The sequence below is a fragment of the Macaca mulatta genome, chromosome 6 (genome assembly GCF_049350105.2).
Source record: "Macaca mulatta isolate MMU2019108-1 chromosome 6, T2T-MMU8v2.0, whole genome shotgun sequence".
In the NCBI taxonomy this organism is placed as follows: Eukaryota; Metazoa; Chordata; class Mammalia; order Primates; family Cercopithecidae; genus Macaca; species Macaca mulatta.
In genome coordinates, this window is record NC_133411.1 from 177565012 (window position 1) to 177585492 (window position 20481).

The 20481-nt window shown below is 48.0% G+C and overlaps 1 protein-coding gene across 1 annotated transcript in view; it reads right to left on the bottom strand.

Annotated features, from left to right (window-relative positions):
- Positions 1 to 20481, bottom strand: part of SLIT3 (slit guidance ligand 3) — a 641372-nt gene that overhangs the window by 33411 nt on the left and 587480 nt on the right. The window contains exons 24-28 of the mRNA XM_015141360.3: positions 17415 to 17486; positions 15997 to 16160; positions 13068 to 13192; positions 6510 to 6607; positions 2221 to 2360 (exon numbers count right to left, since the gene is read on the bottom strand). Of these exons, the coding sequence (XP_014996846.3) occupies positions 2221 to 2360; positions 6510 to 6607; positions 13068 to 13192; positions 15997 to 16160; positions 17415 to 17486 (599 nt within the window). The remainder of the gene's footprint in view (positions 1 to 2220; positions 2361 to 6509; positions 6608 to 13067; positions 13193 to 15996; positions 16161 to 17414; positions 17487 to 20481) is intronic.

The window sequence follows — 20481 nt, forward strand, 5'->3', positions numbered from 1 at the left end:
TGAATTCTGGTTGACACTTCCTAGCTGCTTGACCTTGACGTTGGCAGTTGTGGACATTAAATGAGATTATACAAGCACTCACTGTCAGGACCAAAGTGCAACAAATCAGCAGTGCACCCTGGTCAACAGCAGACACCAGGTAGGCCTCAACTGAGGCAGGAAACCCCTTCATCAATGCCTCCTCAGTGTCCTCCTGCTGCCCATCTGCCTGCTCGAAATTCAGCCCCTCCCCCGCCACAAAGCCTTCGTTAGAGCCCCACTGCCGTCTCCATTTTCACTCCTGGGATTTCTGTCATCTCTCTTCCGGCACTAAGCTGATTCTTCTTGACCAATGACTCTATACAGTGATTCTTCTCATGGACCAGAAGCCCCTGTGGGCTGAGGGCATACCTTAGACTTCTTGGTCTCCCTAAGTGGCTAATTTAGTAGTCTGTATACAGTAGGTGCACAGTAAGTGTTGCCTGTTGCTAATGCAACTCTTGGCGACAATTCCACTCTCAGAAGATGAAAGATGGAAGGGGAGGTAACCCCTCAGCAGTTTTCTTTCTTTTCTTTTCTTTTCTTTTTTTTTTTTGAGACAGAGTTTTGTTCTGTCTCCCAGGCAGGAGTGCAGTGGCAGGATCTCAGCTCACTGCAACTTCTGCCTCCTGGGTTCAAGAGATTCTCCTGCCTCAGCTTCCCGAGTAGCTGGGATTACAGGTGTCCACCACCATGCCCAACTAATTTTTGTATTTTTAGTAGAGCTGGGGTTTCACCATGTTGGCCAGGCTGGTCTCGAACTCCTGATCTCAGGTGATCTGCCTGCCTTGGCCTCCCAAAGTGCTGGGATTATAGGTGTGAGCCACCACACCCGGTCCCCACAGCAGATTTCCATACACTCTTCCAGCACAGAAGCTTGTCTGGGGTCCTAGGAAGCCCAGGATTATTACAGCGAGTGGTTTTCTCAATTGGTGGTGGTACGTTCCTGCAGTTTCAAGAGTGTGCTTGGGGATAGTGTCTGTTGGGCTGGAGGCTTGATAAAGGTATGGGCTATGAGGGATAATGGGAGCCATTTGGCTTCCTTCTCTGCCATCTTTAGGGATGCTTCTATTTATCTTCCACAGCTTCCCACCACCCACTTTACTCCTGACATAAAAGCCTGGTTCCAGTAGTCCAGGGCATGGGGGTCCCTGAGCTTTCCCCTCCTCATTTTCTCCTTGCCTTAGGCTGGTATTTCCTAAAAGTGCTTCTTGCAACACAAGATCTCTGGGCTGGGAATAGTGTTCGAGGGTCGGGTAAGGGGGAAGCTCTGAGATCAAATAAGTTTGGGAACTGCTGGGTTAAACAAACAGCTTTCTTTAAAGCAGGAATTTTCAGAACCTCTAACATGCTAATTTGTATCATGGTACACCAAGAAGAAGGTTAGTATCATATGCAGTACTTCCCAAACTTCTTGTCTCATGGGGACTTTTCCTCAAATTCATGCAATTCCAGTCTGGGATATGCTACTTTTGGTTGATCTCATAACAAAGTGGGCTGTGTTTGCACCAAAATTGGTAGCATTTTGCTTCAGAACCTAATGATATATTTAACTGCCCTTTTTAGGGGCTATTAATGTAGGAAAATAAAGGTATTGTGTTTGGGGCATGGGTGGGTGGAAAGATCTTCCTGAGGAATGATCTCTTGTGGGAGCCTTCCTGGATTCTCCGGCTGGGTTAGGTTCCTCCTCTATGATCCCACACCCCCAGGGCTTACAGATGTTATGTTCTCTTTCTAATGAATCCACGCCTCTGTCCACCAGACTATAAACTTCTTATGAGAAGGAACTCTGTCTTGGTCATTTTTGTATCCCTAGCTCCTAGCTGAGTGCCTGGAATATGTGGATTTCAAGAGACGGTTGACTAGACCTGAAGGAAGCATAAACACAATGCAAGCACCTCTCTGCCAGCCTCAAACACCACTGGGTCTACAGGGGCCCTAAAGGAGGGAATGGCCAGCAATGAGATGAACAGCAGCTAAAGAGCCTGGGACTCTGTTTCAAGTGGGAAGGAGTAGTGATTTGCTGGTGGCTGGTGGTGAAGCAAACAGGCCTTTGGGGAGCCCCTCCTGGCATAGCGCGGTCTTGGGGTCCTAGTCTCTGTCTTCAGGCAGAGAGGAGGAGAGTCCCCGGAAGAAGTTAAGAAAATGGTATTCTAGCGACACCCCTCCACCCAGCCATACACACAATCATGAGATCCTTACCCGTGTAGTTAGGTGGGCAGACACACACGTAGTTGTTGATCCCATCCACACAGGTGGCATTGTTTTCGCAGTCATTGTCCTCACAGTCATCTGGGTTGATCTCACACCGCTGCCCCTCAAAACCCAGAGGGCAGGAGCAGCTTTGGGATGTGTGGGGTGAGGAGCAGGGGAGTCAGGGGTCAGGGAGAGAGGTGGGTTGGAGTGGCAGAGAGGAAGACCGGGTGGGAAATACAATTAGTTTCTCCTTCAGACGAAGGTCTGAGAAAGCACTTTGGACATGTGAGACCTTGGGGCCCTGAGCAGGAAGACCCTGAGGAGCCTAAAAGGTCATTTCATCCAACCCCATCTCTAGGCAATGTTCTGTCTCCCCCGGCCCATGCTGGCTGCCTCGCTCCAGGGCTACTGTCCGCTGACAAGGCCGGTGTCATCACTCCCCCAGCTGGAAGTGGTTTCCTGGATATGGCTTAAATTCTTCCAGCTGTCCTCCAAACCACCCTTCCTTCAGCTCTTCTGAGGCACAATCGCTTTTGCAGGTAGAGACAGCATAATAAACATCCTCCTTTAAGTGATTTTTTTTTACTCGACGGCAGCCCTTCTATCTCAGGGTCAGGGGGTGGGCAGAACATAGTGCCCAAGGTCCCAGACTCTGCACCCGGGTTTCCTGGGGATGAACTCTAGTTGATACACTCTAGCTGCTTGACCTTGACCCTGGGTGGTTGTGGAGATTGAATGAGATTATACAAGCAAAATGTTTAGAAGGGTACATAGCACATAGAAAACGCTCGGAACCCATTAGCAAGCTTTGGTTCTACACAAAATCACCCTACTTCCTTAACTGTTCCTCAGGGACGCCATTTCTCCCCATCATGTATTCCTGCTACTTCTAAGCCCCTCCAGCTTCCGGGGGACGAAGGCTAGAGTGGGAGGATCCCTCTCCTGCCAAGAGTGAGGCCTTCGGGTCAACTTGGCTTCAAACACTGTGGGCCAGCAAGATGCATTTCCTTCACTTGCCTCTACAGTATTACATCTCTTGGACAAAAACCTCAATTGCCTGCATCTCTGCCTGATCTCAGTCGTATCCCCAGGACTGGGCATGCAAGATCAGTTAGAACAAATAAAGGCTGTGCAGAAGAGTTGGGGGTGGAGGGCGGAGTGAGCAGCTAATTGATTAAATAAATGCTGCAATGAATCTCGATCCTTCCTTGGCCTAACCCGTTTGTCAGGGATTCTCACTCCATCCACGAGTGTGCACTTCAGCTTCAGACCTGGAATTTCAGGTTCCAGAGATTACTCTGATTTGGGATTTAGCTAAAAAAAGTAAACTACACTCAGCTAACAGGCAGTGAATTTCAGTGGTCCTAGAATCCTCCTTAATTGGTCTCCTTTCTGTGACTGAAAACTGTATCACATTTTCTACAAAAGGCCAGGAGCCTCTCGGGTCTCAGCTTTTGGGGTACAGCAAAATGACTAATTCCTTTTTCCTGTTAGGGACTCCGGGCACTCAGGAAAAAGGCTACTTCTTCAGAGCCAGACAGAGCGTAGGTTTCGGAAAGTCCTAAACCATGGTGTTGCCCGTTTGTTTTCCTACAGACCAGTTACTTTGGCTCCCCCAGAGCCTTAGGGCTACCTGGCAGTGAGATATGGTGGCTGGTCAAGGAAAGAGAGGTTGCTAAAGGAGTGACGGGGTGGAAGGAGGCTGATGTCTCCCTGTCCTCATTGGAAACCTTGGAAAGCTGTCGAGGAGACTCCGGGAGCCATGAGTTGGTTGTGGGGATGAGAGCAGACCTCGTCTCCTGTGTTGGTCTTCTGTGTGGCCTGCTCTGCACGCCTTGGCTGTTCTTGTGAGCAGGCAATGCAGCAAGATTAGAGAAGCATGTGTATGAGGAGGCTGGTGATGCTGATGACTCAGATGTGTTATGGGTTGAACTGGGTTCCCCCCAAAAAGATATGTTGAAGTCCTAACCCCGAATACATCAGAACGTGATCTTATTTGGAAATAGGATCTTTGCAGATGTGATGTTAAGTTGAGGTCCTACGGAAAGAGTGTGGACCCCTAATCCAATATAACAGGTGTCTCTAAAAGCAGATGGCCATGGGAAGGCAGACACAGGGAGAGCACTGGTGACTATGCAGGCAGAGAGAGGGGTGCTGCAGCCACAAGCCAAAGAATGCCAAAGATTGCCAGGAACACCAGAAGCCAGGGAGGGACAAGCAAGGACCCTCCCCTAGAGACTCAGAGGGAGCACGGCCCTGCTGACACCTTGATTTGGAACTTCTATCCTTCAGAACTGTGAGAGAGTAAATTTCTGGTGATTGCAGCCACCCAGTCTGTGGTTGTTGTGGCAGCCCTACGGAATTACTCTAGAATGGAAGAGGGGAGCAAAAGGGAGCTTTCTGACAAGCACCGCTCCCCTTCACCCGCCAGGTGCTGGCCCGATGGAGAAGAGTTTCCCTACTCCTCGAGGAGTGCATGTGATCTCTCCCATCACTAGTAACTGGCGCATTGCCTTAACCTTCCACCCGATTTCCCGGATCCTGTAGATCTGGGCCCTTTTCTTTTTCCTCTAAGTTCTAAAAATATTTTCAGTTCATCTGAAACTCTTCAACTGAAGACGGAAATGGGATATTTCTGCTCACTCGAACCTCCAGGGGAGATGGAGAAACACAGTTGCCTGAAGCGGGGACCTCTTCCCTCATCTGACCCGCATCCCTTGCCTGGGTGGGGCAGCCCAGGCTGTGTGCCCTGGAGGGGTGTTTCCTGGCTGGGGTCCCGGGGCCGCCTCCATATTTCCCTGCAGTTTCTCCTCACCCCTGCTCTACATGAGCTGGCAGGAGTGGGTGGTTTGGCTGACTCCAGGCAGGAAAAGGAACTCTGCCTTCAATTTCACTTTTCAGGAGGCAGAGCTTGATGGAGCTGGTTTGGCAGGTGGACACATGGGCGGGCGGGTTCCCTGGGGAAGAGAACCGGGAGCCCAGAACTTGATTTCTTCCCCAGACCACACAGCAGCCTCTGGCCAGAGTGCTTTTGATATTTAATTGGTTGCAACTTGAGCTCTAAGACACCCACATGTGGCTTGGCATGGGGTGCCCCCACCTTTATTGCCAAGGGGCTGCCGCCCCCCCAACTGGCTCCCCAGGGATGCCAAAGGAGCCCGTTCCCAACAGTCTGTTTTTGTCAGGGTCACAGGCCAGCAAAACTGGGCATCTGAAAGCTGCTGGGGAAGGTGGAAGCAGGAAGGGGTCCTGAGGTTTGGGTGGAAGCCTAATCCCATTCCTAGGACAGGGAGGAGAAAAACCTAAGTGGCTTCTATTCCCTTTTCTTCTTGAAATGTTAATGTGAGGAAGGAAAGAGGACTGGAGGTGGGCTTGGATGATCCAGGAATGAGCATCGGGAGATATGACCTAGAGCAAGTCCATTTCTATGCCTCAGCTTCCCTGTCTGTTCAGTGAGGATAATACCTACCTACTGGATAGGGTCATGTAGGGATTTAAATGAGATAATACTTGACTAGTTGGTACCTGGCATAGTAAGCATATAATCAATGCTACTTATTTTATAACTCAGAAAAGCATGGTGGAAGTGCCAGACTGGCGGTCTTTAAGCCTTCACCCAATCTTTCTGACTTTAGCCAGCAGCGGACACCTCCCTTATAGGAAGCATGAGGTTGGGACCTGGTTTCAAATCCCTGTCCCAATGCTTAATGTAACTCTGGGCAAAGGATTTGTCCCTCTGATGCTTGAACATCCTTATCTGCACGGTGGGGATAAATTGTCCTTCCCTTATAGGGTACGAAGAGCCTTGAGATCATTCCCATAAGGGCCAGTACAGCACAGGCCCTGGGCATGCCCTCGCTGGGTATAATCTCTGCTTCTTTAGCCTGCCCAGGGAGCCCTCCAAGGTGAGGGATATGGTTTGGCTGTGTCCCCACCCAAATCTCACCTTCAATTATAATAATCCCCAAGTGTCAAGGGTGGGGCCAGGTGGAGACAACTGAATCATGGGGGCAGCTTCTCCCATACTGTTCTCATGGTAGCGAATAAATCTCATGAGATCTGATGGTTTCATAAATGGGAGTTCCCCTGCACAAGCTCTCTTTTGCCTCCTGCCATACAAGATGTGCCTTTGCTTTTCCTTTGCCTCCTGTCATGATTGTGAGGCTCCCCAGCCGTGCTGAACTGTGAGCTCATTAAACTTCTTTCCTTTATAAATTACCCAGTCTCAGGTGTGTCTTTATTAGCTGTGTGAGAACAAAATAATACAGTGAGGGAGGCCAGGGGTGAGCTGTTACCTGAACCCATCCTTGTGGCTGTCACTCAGGTGGCAGGTGCCTCCATGCTGACAGGGGTTCTGGATGCAGGTGTTGATGGGCACAGTGCAGTCCTTGCCCTGAGGAGCAAAAGAGGGAGAAGCACCTGGTTAGGGGGCTTCTGGGGCTGCCATGGCCCAGGGGACCTCAGGGGTTCCAGCATGCTCTGGGATGAGGCTGGGGAGATGACAACAAGCAGCCCCTGGGAAAGGCCTGCTGTGTGACTTGGAGCCCACCCATGGGAGCCCTCACCCCTAGTCACTGCACAGTGAGAAGGGGAAGAGTGATGAGAAGCCCAGAGTTCAGGCTCCAGCCTCACTACTTCGCAGACTTTGCACCCTTCTCTATCCCAAACTGCAGGGCAAGAGCCCAGGCTATGGATTCGGGCAAAGCTGAATTCACATACAGCTGGTTTCACATTCCAGCTCCACCCCATCTGGCTTGGCTGATCGTGACTTCACGAAAGCCTCTTGACCTCTCCAAATCCACCTCACGGGGTTGCTATGAGAATTAAACTTGAGCTTTCACGTAAGGAAAAGGTTACACAGTGTGTAATCCACCTAGAGCTTAGTAGGTATTCTGTAAATGCTAGAAGATAACATTACCATGAGCCTCACTGAACCTTAAATATAACCCACAACTTGGGTAGGGAAGAAGGCTGAAGTGTGGCCAGCAGACCTTGTCTCCTACAAAGTGACGACCCCCAGAGAACCATCCTGGATTGATCTGCAGTAGGGTCCAGGCTTTGGTATTTATTCTAAAGTTCTGAAGGTAAGCCTAAGGTTAGGCCAGGTGGGAACCCTGGCACTAGAGAGCTCAGGGTGGTGTGGGATTCTTTGGAGCAGGCACCTCTGAAGGGGATGTGTGAGCTGAGAAGGAGCCAACTGCATGGAAGGTGGGGAGAGGAGCGTGCCAGGCAGCAGGAGCACCGAGGGCAGCGGCCCTGAGGAAGGCAGCTCCAAGGTAGAGACTGAGCTGCAGGAGACCCACTGTCCCAGGGAGCAGCCCAACTCTTCTTGGCCTTCTGGCTCCTGCTTCTCCCTTGGGACAAGACCAAGCTCATCCAAGTCTTGGCATGCAGTCCCTTGCAGGACCTGGTAGCGTGGGGTCTGGGGAGGCTACTGCCGCATCCTGTCTGGGCCCTGGGCTCAGTGGCTTGGCACAGACCAGGTGGAGGTGATCATGGGAGCCCGCCCACTGCCACACCACCTGCTCGCCATCTGCCTGAGAAAATCCTCTTCCCGCTTCTGCTGTTGCCGGTGATGTGATGGAATGGAACTGGGGCCTCCTGGCTGTGACGTCGCAGCCAACTGGGCCGACGGCCTTAGGTCCAGGACAGCCTCTGCTGCGGACCCTCTCAAATGCCAGAGCCTCAGGCCCATCTCTAGCAGCTGGAAGGCATGCACCATGTCCGTCTGGTTCCCTTCGTGCCCTGTCCCAGCTAAGGGGCCAGTCCGAGGTTTCTTGGAGGGGGACAGGGAGAGTGCAGCTTGGGCTGGTATCTGGTTTTATCCTAAACCATAACAACACAGGGCCCCTTTCTGAAAGTCGGTGTGGAATGGAAACTGTAATACTAATTCTCACTCACATTGCTGAGCACATTTTCCATTCCAGGCCTCATGCTAAGTGTTTTATATTCATGATTGTGTATCATGTTCACAACAACTTATGAGATTGGTGTGATTGTTATTACACTCATTTTTACAGACAGGAAAGACAGACTTAGAAAGTGAGGTAATATGGCCAAGATCGCACAGCAGTAAGTGAAACGGGGAGCAAGCAGCTGAACCCAGGCATCCAGCCCAAAGTTAGTGCTGGGAGCCTCTATGTGGGACCACTTAGCCTGCCCCTCTCAAAACACACGTTCTGGGGGCACGCAGATGGGAGTGCACATTCTAAGTTGGCTGCTGTGTTCCTTGAGGAAGTGACTAGTTCTCTCTGAGCCTTGTTTTTACCACTTATGAAATAGAAATAATACGACCTACCCTATGGGGAATTAGTTAATGGTTAGAAATCATATATATGTAAGACGTCTAGCATGTAATGGCAGCTCCATAAATAATAGCGATGCTGCTGCTGCTGCTGCTGCTGCTGCTGCTGCTGCTGCTGCTGCTGCTGCTGCTGCTTGGGGTCTGAGGCAGGGCTGAATGTGAGTGACTAAAATACTTTTTCAGGTCTTTGGTTGGTGCCAAATAGTTCCAGAGGTGCATATGTGGGAGTGGTGGCCGCCAACACATGGACCGTGAAGGGCAGTACAAAGAACCTTGAGAAGGTCAAGGCAAGACCTCTCCAGCCGCTGCCTGGGCTAGCCCCTGCTCTGGGGAACTGGCAAGTACCAGTGACTTCAGGTCAAACCCTCCCAACGGTGGCAGTGGCGGTGGTGGTAGAGGTGGTGGCAACTCCTACAGCCTTTCACGCCAAGCACAGAAATCCAGGAGACAGAGCCTAGTGCCTGATGACATGGTAATTGGGCCTGGAGGTAGGGATTTCTGTCACTTACATCTCCTTGAAAAATAATCACTATTGCCAATGCCTGGCTAATTAGCCTGATTCAATTCTCTTCAGCCTCATTTTGCTCAAATCTACCAGATCTGTGATGCTCCGTGGTCCTCCACCACACTTTCTACTCCTCATCCCACTTTGTGTGTGTGTGTGTGTGTGTGTGTGTGTGTGTATAGGACATGGCCAGGAATCCTGACTGGCTTCCTTTAAAACAGGTGTCGCCAACCCCTGCGCCATGGACTGGTACCGGTCCCTGGCCTGTTAGGAACTGGGCTGCACAGCAGGAGGTGAGCAGATGGGGCGGGAGCATTACCACCCAAGCTCCGCCTCCTGTCAGCTCAGCGGTGGTGTTAGGTTTTCATAGCAGTGCGAGCCCTATTGTGAACAGCGCATGCGAGGGATCTAGGTTGCTCATTCCTTATGAGAATCTAACTAATGCCTGATGATCTGAGGTGGAACAGTTTCATCCGAAGACCCTGATGAAGACCCTAGTTCCGTGAAAAAATTGTCTTCCATGAATCTGGTCCCTGGTGCCAAAAAGTTGGGAATCACTGCTTTAAAAGACACTAGGGGGCGGGCGCGCTGCCTCATACCTGTACCCCCAGCACTCTGGGAGGCCGAGGTGGGCAGATCATAAGGTCAAGAGATTGAGACCATCCTGGCCAACATGGTGAAACCCTGTATCTATTAAAAATACAAAAATTAGCTGGGCATGGTGGTGTGTGCCTGTAGTCCCAGCTACTCAGGAGTCTGAGGCAGGAGAATCACTTGAACCTAGGAGGCAGAGGTTGCAGTGAGCTGAGATCGTGCCACTGCACTCCAGCCTGGCAACAGAGTGAGACTCTGTCTCACAAAACAAAACAAAACAAAACAAACAAACAAAAAAACACTGGGAACAGCTACCCTCATTGGAAACCTCTTTTTGAGATGGGACCAGGAGTGCTGCTCTAAGTCCTTACTACTCAAAGTGTGCTCCTTGGACTAGTGGCACTGGCATGTCCTGGGAGCTGGTAAAAAATGCACATTCTCAGGCCTGACCTCGGATCTAATGAACTAGAACTTGCATTTTAATAAGCTCTCCAGGTGATTCTTTTGCACACAAAAGTTTGAGGAGCACTGTTCTGAGACACTGAATATATGTGCCTGAAACTAAATGGCTGAAACAGAATCAGCCAACAGATATATTTTTTTTCCCCAAATCTTAAAATAGTGGCAAAATAATGACCCTTTGTGAAGTATCTACTGAATCCTGGCACTGAGGTAGGCAAAGTACACACATAGCCCCTTTTCATCCTTCCAACAGCACTGCATGTGAGTATGAGTATTCTCAGTTACAGGTGGGGAGAGTTAGGCTTAGGGAGAATCTCACTTGGGTTGTGAGTGTAGAGACTTTCTTGCAAGAGATAGCTGAGTTCTAGTTGTAGCTCATGCACTTCCTAAGTGTGAGAGCTTGGGTAAATTATTTCATCTTTATGAACCTTAGTTTCTTCATCTATTAAAAGAGGATAATAAAACTTATTTCACAGGGTAATTAAGAGTGCTGCAAGAGATAATATGTTTAAACTGCTTCACAAAGGCCTGGCATTATAGTAGATTAAGAGTAGCTTCTATCAAATGTTACACAGTGATTCCTGTGCTTTTTTGTAACATTGTGGCTTCCCAAGGTCACTCAGCTAGTAGATGGGAAAATGGAGATATCTGGAAATAGGTAGATAAATGCCTGAACTTTGAGCTCGGTTTTGCAGGCATCTGGGGATTTCTGTTAACTTAGCCACTCATGCAGAACTACCACCTCAGTCGCTCTGTTTGGGTGGGCTCTAACCCTGGCAAGAAGGAAAGCAGGAGGGACATACTCAGCACAGAGAATGTGATGCAACCCTCAGTTAAAGGATCCCTTGGGTTCAGCCTGCCCGGTTTTATGGCTGAGGAAACTGAGGTGGGGAGAAGAGCGGCATCTGTCCAAGGTCATGCATCCTATAGGCAAAGGCTCCAGAGGGTCCTGCTTGGTGTTCTTCCCATGGCTACATTCTACTTGTTTCTAACCTGGCAATTCAGACAGGTCCTGAATAGTCAGGGATCCCCAACCTCAGCCCCTGCAATCACTGCACTTGCCAACAGGCAGTGAGTGCAGTGGCCAGGAGCACAGCTTCTGGAGTCATTTGGTTCTGAGCTTTGAATCCCAACTCCCTTACCTACCATGCTCAGTTTCTTCAACTGTAAAATGAGGGTCATTTTAGGAACTGTATTCTAGGACTCTGATGAGGAGTATGCAAGATAATACATGTACTTTATTTAGTCTACTGTCAGTACATAGTAGGTACTCAATAAATGCTGGCTCTTATGTTACTGTTATTATCATAGTTATCATCATCATCACCATCTGTACCATTAGCACCATTGCCATCATCAACACCATCACCATCATCACCACTGTCACCTTTGTCATCATCCATCCTCACTGATACCATCACCATCATCACCTTCACCAACATCATCTTCACCATTACCATCAACATCATGCATCCTAGACCTGCCTGGGCTCAACACTTTCCTCAAGATCAAAATCTCTGTTCAAATTCTTCTAAAATTGACATGATGTTCAGAATCTTGAGAACAAAGTTCAAACAAGTGGCCTTATCCTGCAGTAGCCCTGCAGATACTCTCTTTGCCCTGACCCTGACGGTCAGGTCATGCTTCATAGTGCAGTCAAGTGTAGTTGGAAGAAGCCTGGACTTCAAACCCAGCTCTGCTACTTTCAGACTCAGGCCAGTGTTAAAGAGAAGGAAGCAAGAATCAGAATGTGAACAGTCTCTTTAGAATAAGGATGATACTACCCATCTCATACGCTGATTATAAACGTCAGAGAAGAACATAAATGCATAAGCTCCAGATGAGTGCCTGGCCTTTACTGATGACTCAAAAGAGAACTACACTATGTATGGAATTGAGAATGTTACAAATGCAGTCACAGTTCTAGAAGAAGGACTGAAGTCTCTTGGCAGTTCACAGAGACGTTGATTGATAATCCTGGATCAAACCAGCAACATACCACCTGCTACTGATGCCCTATTCCACACCCAGGTATGAGGGACCACCATGCAAGGGTAAAGGTAAAAGGCAGCAGTATGCCGGCTTATTGAGTGCTTACTGAATGCCAGGTATCGTCCTAGGTGTATTGCGTACATTACTGTACATTTGATTCTCATGGCAAACCTATGAGGCAGGTCCTAGTTTGCAGCTGGGAAGACAGACGAAATTACTAGCCATGGCCACACAGCTAGTAAATGACAAAGCTGGAATCCCCACCTGCTTCTCTGTGTAACTGCACAGTCTGAGTTTTCTCTGCTGAATGCATACAACAGAGTTTGAGAGGATCCACACATCCTGAGGATGTCTGCTGTTAATCTCTATTCTCCCCTCCTATTAATAACATTTTGTGTGTGTGTGAGTGCCCTGTGACTGTGAATTTATAACATTCTCAGTTCCATACATAGTATATTTCTCTTTTGAATCATCAATAAAGACCAGGCATTCATCTGGACCTTATACATTTATTCTCTTCTCTGATTTTTATAATCAGCGTATGAAATGAGGGTGCATGGGTCTAGGACTCCGTGGTAAGTTTAAGGCTTTGGAGGTGGCTGGTTTCAAAGGGAATCCTTTGGCTCTTTTGTCCCATGCCCATAGGTGGCACTCTGACACTATCTGCTAGAAGCAAGCCATAGTCTAGAAATACATCAGGTAGTCCCATTCCCAGAGTGAGGCTGCCTCTAAGCCTGTCACTACACACACACAATCCCCCTGGGGACAGAGACCTGGGGATGCCAGCTCACTCTCACTCCACCTGCATCAGATGTGTGCATTAGACAGGCTGCCTGAAACTCTGGGCTTGCATTTGGGGTGGTGACCTGTGCGATGGACTCATCCAGGCTGTCCCTTGGAGAAGGGAGGGTACGCAGGGCGCGGTGCCCCTCTCTAGGGCCAGGGCTGAAGGAGGAGCCTGAGGCATGAATGTGGGGGGCAGGGCCTCCAGCATACCTTGTAGCTGTAGGGGCAGGCACAGCGGTACAGCTCCACAGCATCCTGGGTGCATGTCCCGTTATTCTTGCATGGGCTGGAGAGGCAGGCATTGCATTTGGCTGCAATGTTGATGTCCACAGGCCCTGGGCAGCAAAACCAGAGTACTGACAGCAGGTCCTGAGTGCACTCACTGCCACACCTCCCTTCCCCTCTGCTTTGGGCCCTCCCTCAGCCAGTGCCAGCCCCTCCCCAACTCCATGCCCAGATGGCAGCTGGCTCTCCTCAACCAGCACGTCCAGTCCAGCTAGCGTCCCATTAATTCAGCCACTGTCCAGTGAGGAAAAGTCACAGTGGGACATCATTCAGAAACACTTCTGCAGTCAAATCAATTACTGTAATTAGCCTGATCCGATTTTGGTGCTAATCTGCAAACAATGCACCATAATTAGAAACCCCCTGTGTATCTTTTCACATTCCAGGAAGCTCTGAGCCCAGACTCTATTTGGACCTCCCATTTTTCTAGCCACAAATACCCCTCCCCATGGAACAGTCTGTGCCAGGCTAAGCAGGGCACAGTGCTTGGGCCAAAGGCACACAGAGGAAGTCCCCCCTGGAAAACCTTGGAAGAAAGAAATGGATGGCCCCAGAGGACACGGCGATGATGTTGACAATGGACGGAAAACTGCTCAGGTCCATGTGACATCTGTGACCATTTCAGCTGTGCTTGCTTTAGCTGCAAGCACTGGAGGGAGGTCAGGGTCCTTCGCAGAGCTTTGCAAAGGGGGCTCTGTCCTGCTGCTGCAGCCAGCTTTGACAATGAGCCCTGGATAAACAGGCCATACGTAGTGTCAGGACTATAAATGACCTTGGGACTAACAGTCATCAACTTGGAGATGGGCTGAGATGGACTTCAGTGAGTGACCATTTGTGGATGAGTAAACAGAGTGGCCTGATTGAGTGCTGGTACTAGGGGGCTCAATCCGGCTTCACAGTAGAATAGGAAGACTATCTGTCTTGGTTTGCTTGGGGCTGAGGGGGTTTGCAGGACACAGAGCTTTCAGTCCTAAAACCAAGAATGGCCCGGACAAAACCTGGATGACTTGGCTGCCTTACACTACCAGCTACAGTGCTTTTGTTTTTTGAGATGGAGTTTCACTCTCTTGCCCAGGCTGGAGTGCTGTGGCGCAATCTTGGCTCACTGCAACTTCCACCTCCCGGATTCAAGCAATTCTTCTGCCTCAGCCTCCCGAGTAGCTGGGATTACAGACATGCACAGCCACACCTGGCTAATTTTTGTATTGTTAGTAGAGATGGGGTTTCCTCTTGTTGGGCAGACTGGTCTTGAACTCCTGATCTCAAGTGATCCACCTGCCTCAGCCTCCCAAAGTGCTGGCATTAGAGGCGTGAGCCACCATGCCCAGACCCCAGCTGCAGTGCTTTTAAAAGTCCCCACACCCAGGTTGTGCCCCAGACCAATTTAATCAAAACCTAGAGGGTGGAGCCAGGCTTCAGTAATTTTAAAAGCTCCTATATGATTTCCAAAGTGTGCAGCCAAGATTGAGAACTATACTATTCTTGGCCTAGGTGAGCCTCTGTAGTATCAGATCAGATATCTTAGAAGCAGGAAGAGGAAAATTAAAATTAGCTTTAAGCCAATGGAATGTTTTTCTGCTTGCAGCAGAAGTATGGGACACACTAAAGTTTGAGAGGGTAATTAAAGTATATCTATATATCAAAATAAGTATTAAGCCTCTCAGAGATGAGCAAAAGATATTAACAGACAATTGTGTATACAAATGAGAAGTAACTTTTTGATAAAAAATTCAGGTTCCCCAATAACAAAAGACAAAAATAAAAGGAGTTTTTTTTTTTTTTAACCTATTGAATTAGCAAGGATGAGAAAATAAGAGAAAATAACGACAGAGTCTAATAAAAAATGCAATCGAAGGATGCTACTGGGAATGTAAATGGGTTATAACCCTTTTTGAAAATCAGTTTGGCAAAATGTGTGAAGACCTTAAAAATAATAATATACTTTGATTCAGTAATTTCTGTTCTCTGAATCTTATCTGAGAACATGATTTCAAATAGAGAAAGATCTTTATGTGTCAATGGTAAGAAAAAAAAAATGGAAATACTCTAAAGTTCAAAACCAGAAATGGATTAAGTAAGTGGTACTGGAATATTATGGCTTGATGATGAAGACTGTGCATTATGGAATCAGATAGACCGGGAAGCCTGTTAAGCCTTGATTTTCTCATTTTTAGAAATGAGGATAATATTAAAAGTTGATCACATAGAGGCATTAGAGAATTAAATAAGCTGTTATATGAAGAATGAGAAAAAAAATACACGAGAAGGTGCTTAACATCATTCCTGTTGCATAAGAACTCAGTAGTAGTTTGTTGTTATAATAATATGATCAATAAAAAAATCACATGTACAGTAAGTTTGCCGGGTAAAATGAGAAAATGCTTATGTTTTAATAATATTGGATAAAAAAATGCAGGTTGGAAAAGATTTTTCTCAAGGCCAGGTGCAGTGGCTTATGCCTGTAATCCCAGCATTTTGGGAGGCCAAAGCAGGACGATCATTGGAGATCAGGAGTTTGAGACCAGCCTGTGCAACATAGTGAGAACTTGTCTCTACAAAAGATGGGAAAAAAAAAAAAAAAAAGATGTTCTCCACTATGGAAAGACATGTACAGAAGTCAGTGAGGACATGTGTGGCAATGCCAGCAGGGGACTTGGAGAGAATGACACTTGGCCCATTAGATGAGGGTCCACATCAGCGTCAGCATCTGAGCCTCTTTGTGTGGGACCCATGGAAGAGACAGGGTGAAGGTTTCTGAAGCTGCATCTCTTGAGATGCCCTGCTCTGACAGGTTGCTGAGAACACAACAGACCCCACAAGGGACAGGGGAGGGTGGGGTGTGGGCGTCACCTACCTTTGCACTGGAAGCGGTGGGTTGGGGTGGTGAGCAGGAGCCTGTCAGCCATGGGCTCAGGGCTACTGCAGCGGGCGATGCCAGGCTCCTTGTACCCCGCCTTCACCCACTCTGACAGCCACCGAAGACTGCAGTCACAGTGGAGTGGGTTGGTTCCCAGTGCCCTAGGAGGCAGAACAGGAAGTCAGGGCCCCCTGCCCAGCTTGGCCTGTAGGCTTCATATCTTCGGCTCTCTGAAAATGCATTTTCAGACTTTGGCTAGGCTGGAGGTGTCCAACATGGGGCCAGCGGAGTAGTCGTCTCCACTGTGGCAAAGTTAATGTCTCCAGAGTGTACTTCCAATGCTGTTGATGTTTCAACTCCCATCCCAGCCCCTTCCACTTCTGAGGAGTGGTTCTCACCTACGCAGTTAAGACTCACTCGTCAACTCAACCCCATCCTAGCTCCTTTAGGGAGCTTCCTGGATCTCTGGCCATCTGATTATCTGGTTCCCTTGTCCTGCCAAAGGGCCCACTGGAGGATATACTCTGCAGAGAAGGTACTGAAACCCAGCAACCTAGGAAGCAGCTTCAGACCACTTGACTGAAGAATGCAGGGGAGGAGGGTTAAGTCCAGTATAGACATCTCCAAAGTTGTGACTGGGAAGAAAATACTAGAAATTCTGTTTTTTTAAAAAAAATTGTATCTTTTAATGATTCTATTTTTGAAAGTTTTAGAATATGCATATGTAGTATATCCATCTTATAGTGTATGCACACATGAAAATAATTAAATATGCATATAGAAGGAATACAAACTCGAAAATGTTCACTGACAGAGGTGTATAAAAAAATACAGAGATCCCTGATCTGGGGAAGAGAGGTCTGGCCTGGGAGTGAGGGAACCTAGGTTCTAGTCCAACATCTCACTGACCTGATAGTCAACCTTTAGCTAGTCAGCTAATATTTATGGGCCTCAGTGTTTCCTGTGTAAAATAAGAAGGGATACCTGTTGCAGAGTGTAGAGTGGTTAAGAATATGTGCTTTGGAGTCAAGGCAAACCTGGATCTGATCCTGGGCCCTGCCATCTGCTAGCTGTGCCATGCTTAGACACAATGTTATTATATATAATAAAAGGATAAAAATGCCTTACAGCTGCAAGAAATAAATCGAAAACTTATCTAACGTGTTCAGCCCACAGTACATGTTTTCTATTAGTTCTTATTAAATATTTACACTGTTTACATAATTGAGGATTCCTTTGAAGGCTTCTGAGGTGGGGAACAAGACAATATGCATGGTGTGGATACATTGTTGTAAAATATACTGTATGCATAAGGAAAGGACATGTGCCAAAATGCTGACACTGATGACATTGTCGCTGACACTTCCATGCTTTCATGTTTTGAATGCGCACTGGGGAGAAAGACCGCTACTTACAGATGGGATAGAGATGTGAGGTCGTTGAAGGAGCCTTCAGGAACGCTGGAAATGTCGTTGCCGTGGAGGGTTCTGAAGCAGAGGGCACAGGTCGGAAGGTTAGCATCCAGTAATTTGAATTTAGCACATTTTCTCAGGGTCTCCAGTGCCTGGTCTTGCCACCCTTCAGTTTTGCTCAGAGCCCCACTGCTCCTAGCAGTAGCTGCTGCCCCCTTTGCTCTGGGTGCATGAATGTTCTATGCCCAGCTCAGCAGCAAGGATGGAGGGAGGAGAGGGTCTGGGGAAGAAGCGGGTGGACTTTTCAATCTGATAGACCTGAGGTGAAATCAGAAACCAGTCTCTTTTAGCTGTGGAACACTGGATAAGTTATGTCACTTTTCTGGGCCTTCCTTTTTGCGGCTGAAAAATGAAGAGACATATCTACCCAAGAGAGTTACTAGAGTTTCAGAGATCATGTGAAGAGCTGTGCTTAAGACCGGAAGTTCTGGAGCCAGGCTGTGTGCAGTCAAACCTGACTTTGTCGCTCACCAGCTGTGTGACTGAGGGCAAAGCAATTAACCCTCTCTGTGCCTCAGCCTCTGTTGTAAAATAAGTATGAGAATAAAAAGACTTGCCACGGAAAGTTGTCATGGGTCTGTTCATCCACGTAGAGAGAGCCAGCATTTTCTAAGTGCTAAATGACTAATCAATATTGATATTTGTGAAAGAGTCTTGAAGGGTATCTGGTATCAAGGAGCTCAGTAAATTAGTTCCCTTCGTATTTACCTAAAGAGATCTTAAGGGAGTTGAGAAATGCTACCAATCCCAGCTTTGGTGACAGAGGGAGGGTGTCCTCAGCTCCCCAGGAGAGTCTCTGGAGCCGAACACTCACTGTTATGGAAACGGCTTTGGCATCAGCCACACACATACACGAGTCTGGCACTTGTGTGCACCTGAGTGCCTCTTCCCACAGCATGTCAGAAGGGCTGGGCACCCCACCTGGTATTAATCATGCCTCTCTCCACCCTGTGGTGTAGGCAGCTAGGAGCTATTCTCACTTACACAGTGGTGCCATATACTAAGCCTTCCACAAATGCCTAGAGGACAGGTACATGAAAAAATTCAATGAACACTGCTCCGTGCTCAAGTAGCAACACGAACACATCCACAACACATAGATTATATTCTCCATTAAAGGATTAATCATCAACTGCATAAAAAAATCTGCAAATTCATAGAAACTCAAAGGCTTCTTTAGTGACTGATGGGCACCATCACCTGTGTTGGCGATAATCACCCTTCAGGGTAAGGACTAACAACTTTATTGCAGGCAGAGAGTCCTGGTAGAACAAAGAGACAATTAATGCTGACAGTGGAAGTACAGATGGAATAATAACAAATTAATTTGCTCTTCTTCTCCCTTCAACTGAAGTTAGCTTGCCCTTGGTCTTCAACTGACATAGAGACATGAGCCTAATTACTCTTGATAGAGAACAGTGGCTCTCACACTGAGTGAGCTTCGGAAGCTAGTAAATATGCAGATTCCTGAGCCCCACTTCCAAAGGTTCTGATTCAGTGGGTCTGGGGTGGGGCCTGAGATTCTGCATTTCTGACAAAGTCGGAGGTGATGCTGATGCCAGTAGCAAGGGTTAAAAAGATTTCTCCTTTTGCTTTAAGGCAAGGCCCTTATTTCTCTCCTCTTTCCATGTAATCTCCTCTTCTCTTTCTCCTCTTAGTTACCCTCTGTGGACATCCTCATCACCATCGGCTCCTTCCCCTCCCACCTCACAGTTCTCTGGTGAAATTCGCAGGGTGAAAGTGAACCTCAATGCTTAGGCAGTTAGGACAGCAGGAAGAAGGCAAACAGCCATCTAGAGTGTTCATGATAGCTTCTCGCCTCCCCGGGGAAGGAACAGCTAGAAGCACTTCCTAACACTTTGATCAGCATCATTTAGCCTCTAATTCATGAGGCTATTTATGAATCATACCAGCCCCTGACTGCTATTGACTTTGATGGCTGCTTGCTGTTTTGCATATGCACCCAGCTTCATTGTTAGTCATTTCCAAATGAGGCCTAATTTTAAAACACCAGACGACCCAAGGGCAGCTTTAGCGTTGTGACACCTGCAAGTCAGGCTCCATTCTCTACTAAAAATACAAAAATTAGCCGGGTGTGGTGGTGGGCACCTGAAATCCCAGCTACTCAGGAGGCTGAGGCAGGAGAATTGCTTGAACCCAGGAGGCGGAGGTTGCAGTGAGCCGAGATCATACCATTGTACTCCAGCCTGGGAGACAAGAGCGAAACTCCATCACAAACTAACAAACCAACCAACCTGCAGAGTAACAGGATTGTAACTTACTAGGACAACTCATTAAATCTGCCTACACTGCAGGTTCTCCATCCTGGTTTGGCCCCCAAAGAAGTACTCTTGCCTGTCAAACCACCATCCTAAAGGATGCCAGAGAAGTGGAAGAACGAGTGCTCCTTCCGCTTTCTCCTCCCCTTCTCCCTGATGCCTCCCAGAGGCTGGGCTGGCAAGCAACTGTCAACTCTCAGTGACTGACTCATCTTCAAGCACTTGGAACTCCTCCTCCTCACCTAACCCTTAGGGGATGTTAAAGGCAAACTTAAGAATTTCAGAATGCGGATGAGGGCATCACCAGGGCAACATTAGGGCACAACCATTCCTCAGTTCTGGGCTGCATGAACCTTGGGTCTGTGAACCCCTAAGTCCTACAGTTCATACAGTGAACAGTGGGAACTATCCTCATTCTAAATGTGGGTAGGGCTGCGTGAATTCTCTTCTGAGCGGGCTAAGCTGTTCCCAGGTGATCTGGGGGTTAAGAACCAAAGGCTCTGGAGTCAGCCTGCCTGGGTGTGAATCCCTCCTCTGTACTGGCTGTGTGAGCTGAGACAACTGACTTTTGGTTTGTCAGATTTTTTGGTTTCTCAGATCTTTTGGTTTCTCAGATTTTTCATCTCTAAAATGGAGGAATTCTTAGTAACTACATCTAGTAGACATTTTTAGGGGGTGTGGGTTTCTCGGTATCAATGCTCTTTTCTGTAGCAGTTCCTCTATTTTCTACT